The 18699-nt window shown below is 33.2% G+C and overlaps 2 protein-coding genes and 1 non-coding gene across 3 annotated transcripts; 2 read left to right on the plus strand and 1 right to left on the minus strand.

Moving 5' to 3' along the window:
• Positions 1 to 282: 282 nt before the first annotated feature.
• TRNAF-GAA (transfer RNA phenylalanine (anticodon GAA)) lies at positions 283 to 355 on the minus strand. Its single transcript has one exon. It is a non-coding gene; the product is annotated as a tRNA-Phe (tRNA).
• Positions 356 to 1384: 1029 nt separating this feature from the next.
• On the plus strand, positions 1385 to 3566 carry LOC108334596 (uncharacterized). Its single transcript, XM_017570465.2, has 4 exons — positions 1385 to 1882; positions 1963 to 2108; positions 2202 to 2312; positions 2758 to 3566. Exons 1-4 carry the CDS (start codon positions 1396 to 1398, stop codon positions 3340 to 3342), a joined length of 1329 nt encoding a protein of 442 aa, XP_017425954.2. The 5' UTR covers positions 1385 to 1395; the 3' UTR covers positions 3343 to 3566.
• Positions 3567 to 14721: 11155 nt separating this feature from the next.
• Positions 14722 to 18588, plus strand: LOC108322382 (L-ascorbate oxidase homolog). Its single transcript, XM_017554459.2, has 7 exons — positions 14722 to 15033; positions 15162 to 15271; positions 16401 to 16671; positions 16758 to 16860; positions 16977 to 17322; positions 17602 to 17970; positions 18071 to 18588. The coding sequence occupies exons 1-7, from the start codon at positions 14887 to 14889 to the stop codon at positions 18360 to 18362; spliced, it is 1638 nt and encodes a 545-aa protein (XP_017409948.1). The 5' UTR covers positions 14722 to 14886; the 3' UTR covers positions 18363 to 18588.
• The last annotated feature ends 111 nt before the right edge of the window (positions 18589 to 18699 follow it).

An 18699-nucleotide genomic window follows, 5' to 3' on the forward strand; every position in this document is an offset into this window, starting at 1 on the left:
TGCCTTGAAGTTATGGAATACACGTACACAATTAATTGAATATTTTTAAACTGTGTAGCAAACTAAATAACTTTAGAATATAACATAAATTAAGTTTAAATAACAATTTTCTTTATTGAAATCTCATTTAATTTTCTAAAAATTTACTTTCAGTTTCATTTTTAAAATGTGAAAATGACTAAATAATGCAAATTTATGTGTTACAATAATTATAAATATATATTCGATTTAATTAAATATGTCAACATGAATGGATAAAGAAATGAAAAAGGTAAAAATGAATGCGGTGAACGTGGATCGAACACGTGACCTTCAGATCTTCAGTCTGACGCTCTCCCAACTGAGCTATCCCCGCAATTGATACCTTGTTTGGTTTCTAATTTTATCAATGATATTGAAATCTTCTTATTACGTATACTAATATTCAGAGAAAATAATTGCTTAATCACTAAAAAACTTTCAAACGTTAATATAATTAAATGACTAAATTTTGTATTAGTCAAATGTAGAGTTAATCAAATAAGAACCTAAAATTGATAAAACGAGCTCAAATTTATTATTATTGAAATTATTCAGGTAAATTTAGTCTCTACTAAAGTTGTGGCAACTATCGCAAAATATATACTAGTACGATAAACTTAATAAGTATCATTTTGTTGAACCAATTAAAATTCAGCAGTGTTCTTCAATTTAAAAGGGCAAAATAGTCAGTGTGATAAATTCAGTAAATTAAAAAATATAATTTTAAGTATTCTAACATAATTAATTTTACGTTTAACAAATAAATGTATAACAGATTTTTTAATAATATTTATATAAATGTATGGTAAATTGAAAATGAATGTAGGTACGGATATGTCAAAATAGATTCAAATTTTAAAGTTAACTTAGTTGAGACCTAAAAAAATCATTGTCTTTTAAAAGTGAATTAAACTAAATTGATTTACTTAATTTAATTTGCATGTTAAACGAGGTTGAAAGAGGTTTTAACTCGGATTGAAGATGAGTTTGAACCTAATTGAATTGAGTTGATATGTAACCTACAAACAACAATTATTTTGTTATAGTTTGTACATTTAATTTATAGAAAAATGTTTTTTTATATTCTAGTTAAAAATACATACATCTAACACCATTAGTCAAATAAATTTAATATACTACAATAAATATATAAAATAAAAGAAATAAAATAATTTTAAAGAAATCAATTTACTTCATCAACTCATTATGCATCGAACCTTTTTACAAATTTTTTAGCTTCATTTTTTTACTATTTTTTTTAGCTCATTTTTACTCGACACTCGACACTCGACGTACGGCTTGTAATGTTGCCGTTTTAACCTTTTTCAAAGCGTTGCGTTTTGATAGTCGTTCAAAAACGGCATGAAATTTGAAATGCCTCTTCGATTACTCTTCTCTTCACTTGCTTCATCATCGTTTCTGATAAACCCTAGAAAATTTGGATCGGTTCGCATTTCATCTCCGATGTCTTGGGCCTGCAAAAAATGCACTTTCGTGAACCCTCCTTCTCAAAAGCGGGAGTGCGAAATCTGCTTGTCCCCCGCGTCCCCAAGCGGTCCTTCTTCTTCGTCTTCGTCGCCCCCGAAATGGTCGTGCAAGGCTTGCACTTTCTTAAACCCTTACAACAACCCCTCTTGCGAAGTCTGCGCTACTCGATGCCCCGTTCTCTCCCTTTCCCATCTCGACGACTTGACTGACGCCACTGACGGCGATTCTTCCGTTGGCTCTGTTTTCTTCCCTCTTCGACCCTGCAACAAAAGAAAGGCCATCCATGAAGTTCATGTTGTCGAGGATGATGATGATACTTCAAAGAAGGTTAAGCTGTTCAATAAGGCTACACCTACACGTACCACCGGCGATGGTGAGCGTCTTTTTATGCGTTTCTATTTTTTGTAATGTCTGCAAAATACGTGCTTTATGAAATGCTATTGTATGTTGCAGATAATGCGGAGTCGGGAAAAGCTTTTAGTACGTTTAAGATACTGAGTTACAATGTCTGGTTCCGGGAAGATTTGGAGTTGCAGAAGAGGATGGAGGCTATTGGTGATCTTGTTCAGTTGCATTTCCCTGACTTTATCTGCTTCCAGGTTTCAATATTTGTGCTCCTAGCTGTCTTTCTTATTTGATGACTTTTTTTGAAGTTTTGTCGCTTTCTGTAATTTGGACCGCTGCCGCCTCAGGAGGTGACTCCCAATATATATGACATATTCAAGCAATCCACGTGGTGGAGTGTGTACCGTTGCTCGGTTTCTTCTGAGATGGCTTATTCAAGACCATACTTCTGTATGGTGGTAAGTTTGATATCTTTAAACCTTTGCCTCTATTGATACATACTTGTTCGGTGTGTTCTAGACTGGACCCCTTTATATCCCATGTGCTGCATTTATTTTGATGACCTGGATATTACTTCACGGTAAATATGTCGCCATTTTTTGTGTGCTTGGCACGAGTTTTTTTTTGCTAACATGCAGTTTATTCATAGGTTTTGAAAGTAGGAACAAATCTGTTCATAGGGTCATATTGATAAATCTGTGCTGATACGTTATAATAGTTATAGTAATCGTGATTGTCTATCCTTTGAACTTCTTGTTGCTGGTTTGTCATTAATGGCTTGTCTGCATTTAGCTAGAAGTTATTTTTTACAGTTGTTGGAGGTTATATTTACTTTTAAGTGAGCATTTTATTTGGCGAAGAGGTAGTTTATGTTTTCTGGTATACCTGTGTACGCAATTGCAGCTAAGCAAACTGCCTGTTAAGTCTTTCTGCAACAAGCCCTTCAGCAATTCCGTTATGGGAAGAGAACTTTGCATTGCCGAAGTTGAAGCTGAAAGTGGCAAGTCATTGGTTATTGCCACTAGCCATCTTGAGAGTCCCTGTCCAGGCCCCCCCAAATGGGATCAGATGTTCAGCAAGGAAAGAGTAGTTCAGGCCAATGAGGCTTTAAACCTTCTCGATAATAAGCCAAATGTTGTTTTTGGAGGTGACATGAACTGGGATGATAAAGGTGATGGCCAATATCCGTTGCAAGGTGGATGGATTGATGCCTGGGCTCAACTAAGGCCAAATGAAAGTGGTTGGACTTATGACACCAAGACGAACCAGATGTTGACAGGCAACCGTACTCTCCAAAAGCGACTAGATCGCTTCATTTGTCATTTAACTGATTTTAAGATAATTAGTGTTGACATGATTGGGATGGAAGTAATACCTGGTCTTTCATACAACAAAGAGAAGAAAGTAAGAAATGAGATCAAACAACTGGTACTTCCAGTTTTGCCTAGTGATCATTATGGTCTGCTTTTGACAATTTCTAGTGTGTAATTGCCTGTCTGGAGAATCTGGCTGTCCGGTGAACCCTTTGTTTTGATGTTCTCACTCTCTTACCGATTCTGTATCTTAGGCATGTTTTGCATGCAATTTTGTACAGATTACATGAAAAATGTAATGGAGACGTTACTGACATTGTATATGGGGACAAATGCTGTATTTTCAGAACTTCAATCTGCCTTTGATATAATATATAATTTCCCCTCCTCTGTGTTGCATTTTTCTTGAAATTCAAATGAGTCATACTATTCTGTAATTATTGTATCATTTTATTTTGGCCAGCAATCTCTAGTTGCTTAGGATACTAGGTTATCTGACTGAGCATTTAAGGTGTTAATATTGAATGGTTGGTAGTGTAATCCGTGTATGCGGAATACTTGCCGACAGGTGGCAATCCCGTCCCTAAGTTCATGGAAATATTGATTTATTTCTGCCAAAAGAGTCCAACATTACCAAAAATTTAGCCAATAGTAATAGGGTGTCTGACTACACTCATTAAATTTGGTGGCTTGCTTGCATAACTTCTGAAATTCGGTGGTTTGCTTGGGTTGGTATTTACTTTGAAATCCTCACGTGTTAAATCTCTTTGCTATTCTGTCAGAATATTAAGTATTTAGTTCAAAATTCTGAAAAATGTGATTTCCGTAATAAAATTCAAGCGTCATTCATCCTTGAAATTTATTATTCTGCTTACAGAAACTCTCAATGATTCAAGTACATTATAATACGAATGGAAGTGGTTATTTGATCGAGAATTCGAGCTAATACATGCTGAGATGGCCACTGGTTCTTTATCCTTGTAATAATCATCAAGGAAATCAAGACTTTTCAAAAGAATGTATCCATTCAAGTGCTAACATTCTTGGTGGTAAAATTTGTAAGAAAGTTATTCTGACTTCTGTGGTGGATAATTTGGCAACAGAAGGATCCTTGGCATTTGAGTGGTGAAGTATTGATTATATGAGGGATCCATTGGCCTTGTCCTGCTTTCATTTCAGATAGCATTTATTTAGTTGGCAGTATGATTCCGTTTCAATGCAAAATCATAAATAGGTTTGTGAATGAGATGGTGTTTCACACCTCAACATTGGTTACTCGGTTGGACCATCATTACTCAATTCATTCACTGCTCATCACTGCAAATGTTGCCCCCAGAAAACTCAGATGGGGTCTTCTCCCTCAGTTATCAACAAAAGTAATTCAAAAAATGCTGTCAACTTTTACCATTTTTATATAATCTTTATTCTCCATTCATCCTACTCTGTATTGGATTTGTAACTTCAAAAGAAGAATAGGTTTCATATAATTTTGGTTTTCTTTGTTATAATAATCTTTCTTAAGTGTGTATTATTCAATTTATACGTTGTGTGATTTATTAGCTTTCTCATTCAAACTACTTTTTACAAGTAATTATTTGTAATTTGTTTTTCATAATATTGTTTAAGTATTTCATTTAATTAAAGAAATTTAAATTATGAAATTGAAAGCAATATTTTAAGTTGTTCATGTTAATTATTTTAAGTATTTGATAGTTGTAAGTGAGTATTTTAAACTTATTACAAGCGGTAAAATGATTATTGAAGTATTAAAAGTTGAATTGGCCATATGGATGAACATTTTGATGAAAAATCAATGTTATTCATGTCTATGATGCTTGAAATTGCAGCATTAAAATTAGCTCATCAAAATTTTACAAATATACTTACTTAAAGCTATTGATTGAATTACTGTAAGAAAGGGAAGTAGTTGTTTTTAGCGTATAGGAATCCAAATGTGAGCTTCCGTCTCACATTGGATAAAAATGAGAAAGTAGATGAAAGACCCATAACTCATTGCCTTAAGATTTTTGGTAGAGAATGATGTCAATCCCTTATATGGTTGGACTCATATCTCATTGATATTGTGTCTTCCCAGTGAACTTCCTTCTTGATAAACCCAATAGTGGTATCAAAGCCGATGATTTATCTTAGTGACCGACCCTATACCGAAAGTTTTTCTGGCAAAGGATAAAGGTAAGCAAGTCTCGTTAAGATGAACTATGGTACGAAGGGCTACTCGTGGTTGTGGTTGGTTGGAAATGCTTCCCTCTGAAGGGAGAGTGTACCTATGTGGAAAGGACTCACCCTTGAGGACGAGATTGTTGAGAATACAAGTGTGAATCTAAGTTTGACATTGGATAGAAATGAAAAAGTAGAGCACTGTATAAAGATGAAAGATTCATTAACTCATTGCCTTAAAGTTTTGAGTAGAGAGTGGTGTCAATCCCTTTATATGATTGGATATCTAAGTCATAGATATTAAAATGACTAGAAAATTATTTTAAATTTATTTTATCTTCACAAAACTAGTTCGGTAGATATTTTTAGGGACCGAGAGACTAACCTGCTGACGCGTATGGGCCGCTCGCTCGCCTCCAAACTCCTACTGTTGGCCGATCGGTGTTGGCGCAAGCCGATCGGTCTCCTTCTTGACGAGGGGGGATATACCTGCAAAAGGTACTCCGACGCTCAAGTTAGGCGTGTGATTTGAAGAGCCACGACTCTTGGTCGAATATTTAGGGAATGGTTCTCATTGTTGAGTATTTGAGAGTAACGTAGAATAATAATGTATAAGTGGAACGTACCTGGCTTTCGGCCCTGGCTTCGTATTTATAATTTACCTCATGGATCCTAAGCTAATATAAGCCCAATAAAATATAAACAGAATAAGATATAAACAGATTACCTGAATATCTGGTTGTTTGTTTGTAACCACTCGGTTAATATTTTATACTGTACATTATGCCCCCCAAGTCCGAGTTAAGCGATTGGCTTTAGCCGTGGTTAACTATAGGACTGATGAGTTTGAGGGAGGCTGCGTTGGCGGAACTGAAAGCGTTTTACCGCTCGACCTTCAACAGTAACCGAGCGGGATTTACCGCTCGTCCTTCAATAGGGACCGAGAGGGATTTACCTCTCAGTCTTCGATATTTATCGAGAGGGTTTTACCTCTTGACCTTCGACATTAACCGAGCGGGATTTACCGCTCGTCCTTCAACAGGAACCGAGAGGAATTTACCTCTCGGTCTTCGACATTTGTCGAGAGGGTTTTACCTCGTGACCTTTGACATTAACCGAGCGGGATTTACCGCTCGTCCTTCAACAGGAACCGAGAGGATTTTACCTCTCGGTCTTCGACATTTGTCGAGAGGGTTTTACCTCGCGACCTTCGACATTAACCGAGCGGAATTTACCGCTCGTCCTTCAACAGGAACCGAGAGGATTTTACCTCTCAGTCTTCGACATTTATCGAGAGGGTTTTACCTCTCGACCTTCGACATTAACCGAGCGGGATTTACCGCTCGTCCTTCAACAGGAACCGAGAGGATTTTACCTCTCGGTCTTTGACATTTATCGAGAGGATTTTACCTCTCGACCTTCGACATTAACCGAGCGGGATTTACCGCTCGTCCTTCAACAGGAACCGAGAGGAATTTACCTCTCGGTCTTCGACATTTATCGAGAGGGTTTTACCTCTCGACCTTCGACATTAACCGAGCGGGATTTACCGCTCGTCCTTCAACAGGAACCGAGAGGATTTTACCTCTCGGTCTTTGACATTTATCGAGAGGATTTTACCTCTCGACCTTCGACATTAACCGAGCGGGATTTACCGCTTGTCCTTCAACAGGAACCGAGAGGAATTTACCTCTCGGTCTTCGACATTTGTTGAGAGGGTTTTACCTCTCGACCTTCGACATTAACCGAGCGGGATTTACCGCTTGGTCTTTGACCTAGGAGTGCTTCCTAGGGAACGGGCTTTACCGTTCAGCTTTGAGAGGGTTTTACCTCTCTGCTTTAAGCTAGGAGTATTTCCTAGTGAACGGGATTTACCGTTCGTCGTTGAGAGGGCTTTACCTCTCTCCCGAGAGGGATTTACCGCTCGGTCTTCGACCTAGGAGTGCTTCCTAGGGAACGGGCTTTACCGTTCGGTTTTGAGAGGGTTTTACCTCTGCTTTGAGCTAGGAGTATTTCCTAGTGAACGGGATTTACCGTTCGTTGTTGAGAGGGCTTTACCTCTCTCCCGAGAGGGATTTACCGCTCGGTCTTTGATCTAGGAGTGCTTCCTAGGGAACGGGCTTTACCGTTCGGTTTTGAGAGGGTTTTACCTCTACTTTGAGCTAGGAGTGTTTCCTAGTGAACGGGATTTACCGTTCGTCGTTGAGAGGGCTTTACCTCTCTCCCGAGAGGGATTTACCGCTCGGTCTTCGACCTAGGAGTGCTTCCTAGGGAACGGGCTTTACCGTTCAGCTTTGAGAGGGCTTTACCTCTCTGCTTTGAGCTAGGAGTGTTTCCTAGTGAACGAGATTTACCGTTCGTCGTTGAGAGGGCTTTACCTCTCTCCCGAGAGGGATTTACCGCTCGGTCTTCGACCTAGGAGTGCTTCCTAGGGAACGGGCTTTACCATTCGGCTTTGAGAGGGCTTTACCTCTCTCCCGAGAGGGATTTACCGCTCGGTATTTGAACTAGGTCGTGAATTATGAACTTTGCTGACAAAATTGGCAATCAGTCTTTGCAATAGGAGACTTCCCCTTCGTTAATTGAATTCCATGATACTTTAAGCATGAAGTCTGTTTATGACTAGATCTTAGTCTGCACTTGCATAGTTGATGGTGTGGATTTTGATATATCTTGTTGATGACGTCTCACGTAGAGATGATGATTCATCTATTGTAGTGTTCACTTTGTCGAAAATTTAAACGGTTGATCTGAAATAGTGATGTCGAGACCGAACGCTCGTCTTGGTTTCTTTGTGGTTTCTAATCATCTTTCTGGTGCTTTGTTGTTCATCCATGCTCCTCGTGGTCATCATTGGGTTTGAAGCTTGGCCCCACGGTGGGCGCCAAAATGTCTCGGTAGATATTTTTGGGGACCGAGAGACTAACCTGCTGACGCGTCTGGGCCGCTCGCTCGCCTCCAAACTCCTACTGTTGGCCGATCGGTGTTGGCGCAAGCCGATCGGTCTCCTTCTTGACGAGGGGGGATATACCTGCAAAAGGTACTCCGACGCTCAAGTTAGGCGTGTGATTTGAAGAGCCTCGGCTCTTGGTCGAATATTTAGGGAATGGTTCTCACTGTTGAGTATTTGAGAGTAACGTAGAATAATAATGTATAAGTGGAACGTATCTGGCTTTCGGCCCTGGCTTCGTATTTATAATTTACCTTAGATCCTAAGCTAATATAAGCCCAATAAAATATAAACAGAATAAGATATAAACAAATTACCTGAATATCCGGTTGTTTGTTTGTAACCACTCGGTTAATATTTTATTATGTACGGTAGGGTAATAATTATCTTCCTTATATATATATTTTAATTAATCTTGTATATAGTTGATGTGAAATTTCTTCATAATTACATGTCTTAAATTTACCATAAATCTAAAAAGCTTAAGAATAAATGACATAGGTGGCATGATAAGAATACAGATCTTTAAACAAAATGTGGATGAGTTTATTGCCATATATTTGATGAGTTTATATGTTCATATTAAACACGAATAAGTTGTTGTTATGAAAATATACAAAGATTATTTGATTTACACTATTATTCTTTAATTCCAAATATTTCTCTTTTAATAAAAATCAAATATAACTACTAATTTCACTTAAAAGAGGAAAAAAAATGAAAATAAGTACTTTTACTTTTTAGTATAAGTAATATCCCAAAATTCAAAGTAAATATAAGTAATATCCCAAAATTCAAAAGTAAATATAAGTAATATTTGAATTTCACGTACCAAAATAAAACAGTACTTTAAATTCAAAATTATAAAATAATTATTATCGATTATTTTGTCTATATAATGCTATTTAAACTTGTTCCTTATATGTAAGAGAAGCATCATACTTAAAATCATAAAAATAACAATCTACTTCACATGCTTTCAATATAAAGTATTTCATCCTATACATGCAACATCTCCTGAAACTCTAAAAATTTTATTTTTATCATTTTAACATTCGCAGTTCTAACTTTTTCAAAACTTTTATTTTTAACTTTAATAAATATTATTTTATTTTATTTTCTTTTTTATTAAAGACATTTTAATAAATATCTTTTTATTTTCTTTCATTTTTTATTAAAGACACTCTACACCACCTTAATAATAATTCTAATTTAATTTAAAATTTAAATATTATTTAATATAATTTTATATTTTAATAATTATTAAAATATGATTTATATTATAATAATAGCTATATTAAAAAAATAAAAATAAAATAATTAAAATAAAAATAAAATAATAATAATAATAATATAAAATTTGATTTAATATATTAAATTATATTAAAATATTAAAATTAAACAATTATTAAATTTTAAATAAAAACAAAAAATTTCAAAAACTTGTTTATCGATATCAAAATCAGTTTCATTTTTTATTTAAAATTTAATCAATATTTAATTTAATTAAAAGTTATAATAATATTTATTATATTTTTATATTTTAATAATTATTAAAATATGTTATAATAGTTTTATTAAAAAATAATAACTAAAATAAAAGTAAAAATAAAAATGAAAATAATATTAAAAATCACATTTAATATATTTCAATATATAAATTGTGTTAAATTATTAAATTAAATTAAATAATTATTAAAATTTAAATAAAAATTAAAATTTTAGAAAAATTTATTTATCGGATATCCATATCCGTATCATAAATTTATCGGATCTCAAACATATGTTTCTAAAATTTTGTTTTTTATTTAAATTTTAATAATTATTTAATTTAATTTAATATTTTAATATATTTAAATATATTAAATGTAATTTTTAATATTATTTTTATTTTCACGATTACTCTTATTTTTATTTTTTAATAAAACTATTATAAAAATATAAATCATACTTTAATAATTATTTTACAAAAATATGAATAATATTATAATTTTTAATTAAATTAAATATTGATTAAATTTTAAATAAAAGACAAAACTGATTTTGATATCTAATAAACAAATTTTTAAAAATTTATGTTTTTATTTAAAATTTAATAATTATTTAACTTTTTTTTAATATTTTAATATATTTGAATATATTAATCAAATTTTATACTATTTTTATTTTTATTATTTTATTTTATTTTATTTTATTTTTTATTTTTATTTTTATTTTTTCAATATAGCTATTATTATAATATAAATCATATTTTAATAATTATTAAAATATAAAATTATATTAAATAATATTTAAATTTTAAATTAAATTAGAATTATTATTAAGGTGGTGTAGAGTGTCTTTAATAAGAAAGAAAAAATATTTATTAAAATGTCTTTAATAAGAAAGAGAAGAAAATAAAATGATATTTATTAAAATTAAAAAAGAAATTTTTGAAAAAGTTATAGGTGCATATGTTAAAAGGGTAACAATTAAATTTTTGGAAGTGTAAGATAAGATGTTCGAGTTGCAGGATGAAACACTCTTCAATATCTAAACCAATAAAAAAATTAAATTTGTATTAGATGTGTTAAACATATTATATTATAGTTTAAGCATAGAAAAGATCAATTGGTCATGATCAAAATGAATTAATCATTTAATTAATCTAAACAGGTTACTAATTAAGATTAAGTAGAATTAGATTGTAATTATTACTCAAAAAGTTAGAAAAAAAAGACTATTTATATAGATTAAATATATAGTTATTCAAACTTTTTACAACATATTTATTAGAGTATTGATTGTTTAATCGAATGAATCTAAACTAATTTAAACAATTGCAGAATAACTTACACAAACAAAGATAAAATAATATTAAAACAAGTAATCAGAAAATGATTTAAGTTAACGTTTGACCATGATCCGAAACATATTTTATTGTATATATTAACTTTTCTTATTTGGTTTTAATGTATTATGCCTGTTAGCTTAAACATCTTCGAAAACTAGTAGAAAATCTAACAAAATTATAAGTTATCAAAGATCGAATCTCCAAACTCAACTCTCACCGATCCATTTTACTCCTTCCTAATGATTATAACATAACCAAAAAACAACATCACCTAACTTGTAAATGGTTCAAAAATTACGAAGTCCTAAAGAAAGAAACTTATAAATTAAACAAAATAAAAGTCTAATTTTTATCTATAAAATTTGTATTATTATTTTCTAAATTATATCTTTAAATAAAACTCAATTTTAAAAAATAAATCGTCAAACAATATTTCATGGTAATTGTTTTGGGATGGGTCAAGTCACTCCTAATATCTACACAATTTCTATCCTGAGACTAATTGGTTTTCAATTCAAGCCTTCTTCTTCATCCTACCATCCGGATGTATACCTACCAAAGGTTCTCCGATGTTAAAGTCAGTAAACGGTCTGTTCGGTAGTCCGATGTAACAATAATAAATGCATAGTAATAAATGCGATCACAAGGTCTTAGCTTTGATTTGTATTTATAGTTTTTGGCTAGGATGGGATTAACCGTCCGGTCACCCAGTACATTAATGTTATTTTTTAAATATTAATTAAAATACGAGAAACATGTATTTCTTTTATAAGATTATTTTTTATATCAAAAACTTCATTTAGTTAATTCAAAACACTTCTAAGAAATTTTAAGAAATAAGTATTTACTGATTTGCAATTGAAGTGAAGGAAAAAAGAAAAAAGATGCAAGATGAAAAAAAAGTTGAAAAGAAAAGAACGTGCTTTGAAAAAGTTGGGAAATAGGAATGACAATACGAATTGGTATATGTTACCCGCAGGAAGAAATTATTTGATTTTGTAACTTTTTTTTTCTTTTATAATGCAAGAATTTAATAACTTTATTTTTAGTTAATTAAATTAATAAAAATAATAAATTTTATAAGTTTATTTCTTAAAATAAGTAATATTTATAATTTTATAATTTCTAATCCTGAAGTATAAATATATTAAAAATAGAAATGATTTTAAAATATATTAAAGTAAGAGAAGAAAAATGAATGAGAAAATTACTTTTAAATGAAATAGACGTGAAAAAATAAGTGATGAAATGGAGAAGAAATGTAAATGAACATATTACTTTGGAAAAACATATATAATATATTACAAAATATTAGAAACTTAAGTCAATACGAGTTATAAAAACTAAATGCGGACAAGTATGTCATTAATCTATATAAATAAGGGTTATGTAAGATGAATCTAAGCAGACTAATAAAATAAACCTAAATTGACTAACAAGATAGATCTAAGTAGACCAAGATACTAAAATACTTTCGATACTTTTTTTATTATAGGTATGCAGGTCCATCATATTTCTCTTCACATCTTATCATCCTTAGTTGAAAAAGTGAGAAAAAGTAGAAGTTAAGAGAAAGAGAAATAAATACTAGTATAGCGATTTACTAGAAAATAAATCCTGATAATAAAAAATGTTTAATACTTCAAATGCTGCAATAATGAAAAAAGGAGTTAATCCTAAACAATATTTTAGGATTTAAAATTAAATTGAAAGACAAAGATAAAAACAAAGTATATTGTATTATCCAAAACTCCAAAGTTTTTGTAAGAAAAACCTAAACATGAACTTAGTTACGATGATTTTTCTTACTAAATCTCGAAGCAAGTAGAGATTGGTCCTCTTACAGTCAAATTATAGTTTCTAGTGTTTTTAAAACCTAATATGTCCAAGAGTATTCAAAGAACTGGGCAAATAGTTATTTTTAATTTTTTTCTAAGTTTGACTTTCCGAACAGTATAATAATTATTTGATCTATGTTTTAATATTTTGTTCACTCCGTCTAAACCATTATCAACACTTGTTTGACCGACAGAAATGCTTAGTTTATATACACTTGACACATTGACATTATCTTATAATAATTAGAAAAATATTTTTTAATAAATTTTTTAAAATTATTTATATGATAGCTTCTTATGCATCCGTTTTAATTATACAAACTAATAAAATAATAATGATACATATTGTGAATTGTTAATAATAACTTCTATTACCATTCTTTTCTTCATTTTGTAAATATTTTAATATTATTTTACATAAACTAGAAAGGTTTTCTTGATTTTAGTAACGTAATTGTGTAAATTACCGCAAATGAATGCGCTACAAATAAACCAATCACTACATATAAATGTTGTATTTAAGTTTGAAAGTGTTGATTCTTTTTCTGTTGGTATTGTCAGTAGTGACCGTAAATGAATGCACTATAAATATACCAATCATGAGCCTTTAGAAATCTGCTTCACCTTCAGTTTTTTTCATAATAATTCTAACAACATCTTCGTGTTGCCATGCAAACGCTTGATCCTGCACCTCCCATGCTTCTTTAACTCCACAACTTCATTAATTGCAGGAATTAAACCATGCCCAGTTGTGGAAGGTTTATATGAACCAGTTCAAAATGATATAAATACTTAAACTCTGACTCACACGGCTTACTTTCTGATACCCAGAAAATGAATTTATCATCACACCACAAAAACAAATCATTTTCTGAGGTTGAATCACAAAATTGGATTCTTTTTCTTGATAACTTAGCAGGCTTAGGGATAAGTAGCTGTAAAATGTCAGATGCACGTGACTTGAATTCATCAACTTCGATATCATTACAAATACAGAAACCAAAACTAAGGAAAAAAAATTACAAATATTAGCATGAGTCTTGGTGCAAGTGAAAAATGGATGGTATTTGTTACTGCTAGAGCTGACACTCTGCTGTATATTTTGTTGATTTAACATGTTATATGGATGCAGGTGAGTGGGACCACTGTGAAGCATGTGATCACGATGGTCCTTTATTTGTTAAACTGGATGACAACTCACTCCATCTTTCTTTGCTTTCGCTACCAAACAAAACTTCACTGTTGCCCTGCCTCTCCATCGTAGGTTACCACTTTTCTTCTCTTAAACCACGTAAATACACCCAAAAATAATTAATTAGATAAAAACATTGTAATTTTTCTTGTAATTAGTTAACCAAGTTTTAATTGGAGTGAATTTTAAGTTTAATTTAATTCACCAAATTAGTATGTAAAGTAAAATTTGTATTTATTTATTGTTGAGAATCTAAATATAATTCTAAATTTCACATGGAATCATTGAATCATTGAAAAGAAATAAGAAAGTAAAATATTATATAATGATAAAAAATATTACAGCCGTGAACTTTTACAGAAGAAGAGAAATGATCATTATATTTTAACAATTTTATTAAATACATATTTTCCAAGGAAAAATATGTCCTCCATTTTCACTTATCGCAAAGTTCCTTCCACCGACCAAAAAAAATTGCAAACAAAAGTAAAATAAAAACTACCAAAGGAGAAGGACGAGGAGAAACTATAAAAAGTGAAACATTTAGTTCTAGACTTTGTTGTAGGTTGTTTTCTGTATTATTGATCTCTGCTATAAATCTGTTTTCTAATAAACAACACAAAATAAAAAACAAAACAAACACAGACAGATCTATAATGTAGAGGTTCACACTACATTATAAGCAGCAAGTTACCACACCTTGCTCTTCTGAGGTCAGTGTATGCAAAATGAGACCATGCAAGTGTAATCTTCTCTCTTTCATCGTTCTTCTTGTCACATTTCTTTTTGCTTTCGTCCACTGTGAAGACCCTTATCGGTACCTCACTTGGAAGGTCACCTACGGCGACATCTACCCTCTTGGTGTTAAGCAACAGGTACTTTCTAACTGCCACTCTGTTCTTCTCAGAAAGAAAAATTTCCTAGCTTTATGCTCAGCACAGGTTGGGGTAACCTTTGTTGAAGATTTTTGGGTTCAATGTGGTTTTTGGTTCCAATCTTGCAGGGGATCTTGATTAATGGCCAGTTTCCGGGGCCTCAAATAGACGCTGTTACAAATGACAACTTGATTATCAATGTCTATAACTACCTCAGAGAGCCATTTCTCATTTCTTGGTACATTCTTGCATCCTAGTCCTATCTGAATTGTTCTGCTTTTGTTCCTTAATTTCTGTCCTGGAAGCATGCCTTTCATGAAAGTTATACATTTTCTGTGCAGATTTTGAATAAAAACTATTAGAAGTTCCTACCTTTTCTTATCCATCAAAATTACGTTTTCCGTTCCTTAACTTTTCTGATAGATCAGGTGAACTTATTCGGTTTTTTCCTTCCCTGGAAAAAGAAATTCAGAGCCCACATGATTCTTTATATTTAATTTATCAAGTTAGTGTGATATTTAAACGAAATCTACTAATTTGCCTCAGTACATGAATATGAGGGGAAATCTTGCTATATACGGGGGCATGCAAACTTGTGAACTTTTTTTGTCTCTGTCAATGCTATCTTTTTTGGCCTGTTTTTTATAATCGATCAATCAGAGATTTTTTTTTTTTGTAAAAACCACTTTCAAACAAAGAGCTAATTAGAGGTTAGATTCCCTTTTTTAATGACGCTTTATGGTAAAATCTGTGTCCTATTATAATGGACGTGTGGATTATGTTTCCATGAGTGGCTGCATAAAAGTATTCATCTTTACAATATTCTGTTTGGGCATCTTGCAATTGACTGACTATATAGATCCCTGTTATTAAAATAGTGTATTTGAGCAGTTGGCAACTTAGGAATCTAATACAGTAGCTTACTGAATTTGGGACGGTAAATTACTACCATGATTTCATCAGATCATGGGATTTCAAAACTGTTCACAGGCATCTTCTCAACCCTGCAAACATAAACCTTCTTTTATTACTTGACCAGTCTTCTCAGTTAAATTCTTACAACATTATAATGCAGGAACTTTTTCGAGGTTCAACTCAAGATGGAATTGAATTCTCACGTCAAGTTTGCTTCTTGTTAAACTATGTGAAGAGAAACTCGAATGTGACATGTTTAGGGATATCAAATCATATTTCATGAACAAATGTAAATGCTAACTTTGCAGAACTGTTGTTGTTCCTAGGTTGTTTGTCCAACGTCCAATCAATACCAATGATTATGACGAACACAAATTATATAGTGTATTTATTTAGCAGGTAGAAACAATTGTGTTTGTCAGAATTTGATGATGTTAGCATGTTTTCTGCAGGAATGGCTTACAGCACAGGAGGAACTCTTGGCAGGATGGAGTGGAGGGCACAAATTGCCCAATTCCACCTGGGAGGAACCTCACATATGCTATTCAGGTAAAAGACCAGATTGGTAGTTATTTCTACTTCCCATCTCTTGGAATGCACAAAGCTGCTGGAGCATTTGGTGGCATCAGAATTTGGAGTCGCCCTCTCATTCCTGTCCCTTTCCCTCCTCCTGCTGGAGACTTTACCATTCTTGCTGGAGATTGGTTCAAGCTTGACCACCGAGTAAACCCCTTGCATTCATTTCTATTTATCCTCTCTTCACATCCTCTCATCATCATTACATTTATACTTACCCTTTGTTATTGTAGAGACTGAGACGAGTACTAGAGAATGGTCATAATCTCCCCTTCCCTGATGGCCTTCTTATCAATGGACGCGGTTGGAATGGAAACACATTCACTGTTGATCAAGGTAGGTAGCCAAATAACTCTAGGCTTTGCTGAACTTTCTTTTGTGCTCTGCTACCATTGTTAATTTTCAAAAGGCACGCCTTTAATCACTACACTGTTTCAATGCCTTATCTGTAGGTAAGACTTATAGATTCAGAATATCAAATGTGGGGCTCACAACATCAATCAACTTTAGAATCCAGGGCCACAGTTTGAAACTTGTGGAGGTAGAAGGATCTCATACCCTCCAAAACTCCTATTCTTCCCTTGACATCCATCTTGGACAGTCCTATTCCGTGCTGGTCACAGCTGATCAACCTGTCAAGGATTACTACATAGTTGTCTCTACAAGATTCACCACACGGATACTCACAACAACTTCCATTCTTCATTATAGCTATTCACGCATTGGGGTATCTGGACCAGTTCCTCCAGGGCCTACCCTTGATATTACATCATCAGTTTATCAGGCTAGAACTATCCGGTATTCTTTTGGTTGCATATTGCTATTCTGTTGTTTAAGTTTATAACTATTAGAGTACATACTATTGCACATTGAGCTAATGTACAATTTGGTCCTTGAAGTGGTAATTATGTTTCCTTGTTGCTTGAAAGTGTGAAGTGTCAACTGATATACGCACTTAAGGGACCAAATACAGGACAAAACTTTGCATTAACTATTACATGCACTTGTTAGGATTATACCTGTAACTTATCTGCCAATAAACTTAGTATATATTCTGTTTTGATGATCCCAAACCAGGTGGAACCTGACTGCAAGTGGGCCAAGACCAAACCCTCAGGGATCTTACCATTATGGATTGATTCAACCAAGCCGGACCATCATGCTGGCAAACTCGGCTCCTTACATCAATGGCAAGCAGAGGTACGCTGTCAATGGTGTCTCATACGTTGCACCAGATACCCCATTGAAATTAGCCGACTACTTCAACATCCAAGGAGTTTTCTACGTTGGAAGCATTCCTACCATTCCTAACGGTGGCAATAATGCCTACCTCCAAACCTCTGTCATGGGGGCCAATTTCCACGAATTCGTGGAGATTGTGTTCCAAAATTGGGAGGATTCTGTGCAGTCATGGCATATTGATGGCTATTCCTTCTTTGTTGTAGGGTATGTCTCAGCTATTTACTATTTAACTAACTAAATCTGCATTGCATTCATGGAACTACAGTGTCACAAGAACTAACATATGATTTTGTGAGGTGAATAGGTTTGGCAGCGGGCAGTGGACACAAGACAGTAGAGTACACTACAATCTGAGAGACACAGTTGCTAGATGCACCGTACAGGTGTATCCAAGGTCGTGGACTGCAATCTACATGGCACTAGACAACGTGGGAATGTGGAACATAAGGTCTGAGAATTGGGCAAGGCAATACTTGGGACAACAATTTTATCTGAGAGTGTATACACCTTCCAAATCATGGAGAGACGAATATCCTGTCCCAAAGAATGCCCTTCTTTGTGGCAGGGCAAGTGGTCGTCGCACAAGGCCTTTCTAGTTTCATCGTTTGATTTATTTAGGTTGTAGCTAGCTACATGCATTGCAATTGCACCATGTCACGAGAGGGTGGCATATTTACTACCAGTATTTCAATTTACATATTTTTTTGAGATGCTGAGGTATCTGCTGCATCTGTAGTATGTATGAACTTCCAAGTTCCATCATTTTCACGTATTCATTAATAAATCAGATGCTGAAGAAGAAAAAAGGCAGCATTTTTGGAAGTACGTGAACCAAAAGTATGGCCACCCGTGACTCTGCGCAATGTAGTCTTTTCTTCAACGTCCTCTTGTCTGACTCAGTATGCGTTTGCTTTTATACTTTTGTATAGTATA

Source organism: Vigna angularis, chromosome 1 (genome assembly GCF_016808095.1).
Source record: "Vigna angularis cultivar LongXiaoDou No.4 chromosome 1, ASM1680809v1, whole genome shotgun sequence".
Classification (NCBI taxonomy): Eukaryota; Viridiplantae; Streptophyta; class Magnoliopsida; order Fabales; family Fabaceae; genus Vigna; species Vigna angularis.

Excerpts from the sequence above, each read along its gene's own strand:
- LOC108334596 (XM_017570465.2), top strand. The coding sequence starts at position 1,396 with ATGCCTCTTCGATTACTCTTCTCTTCACTTGCTTCATCATCGTTTCTG. Across the intron at positions 1,883-1,962 it reads TACACGTACCACCGGCGATG|ATAATGCGGAGTCGGGAAAA; the intron begins GTGAGCGTCTTT and ends TGTATGTTGCAG. Across the intron at positions 2,109-2,201 it reads CTGACTTTATCTGCTTCCAG|GAGGTGACTCCCAATATATA; the intron begins GTTTCAATATTT and ends CTGCCGCCTCAG.
- LOC108322382 (XM_017554459.2), top strand. The coding sequence starts at position 14,887 with ATGAGACCATGCAAGTGTAATCTTCTCTCTTTCATCGTTCTTCTTGTC. Across the intron at positions 15,034-15,161 it reads CTCTTGGTGTTAAGCAACAG|GGGATCTTGATTAATGGCCA; the intron begins GTACTTTCTAAC and ends CCAATCTTGCAG. Across the intron at positions 16,672-16,757 it reads GGTTCAAGCTTGACCACCGA|AGACTGAGACGAGTACTAGA; the intron begins GTAAACCCCTTG and ends TTGTTATTGTAG.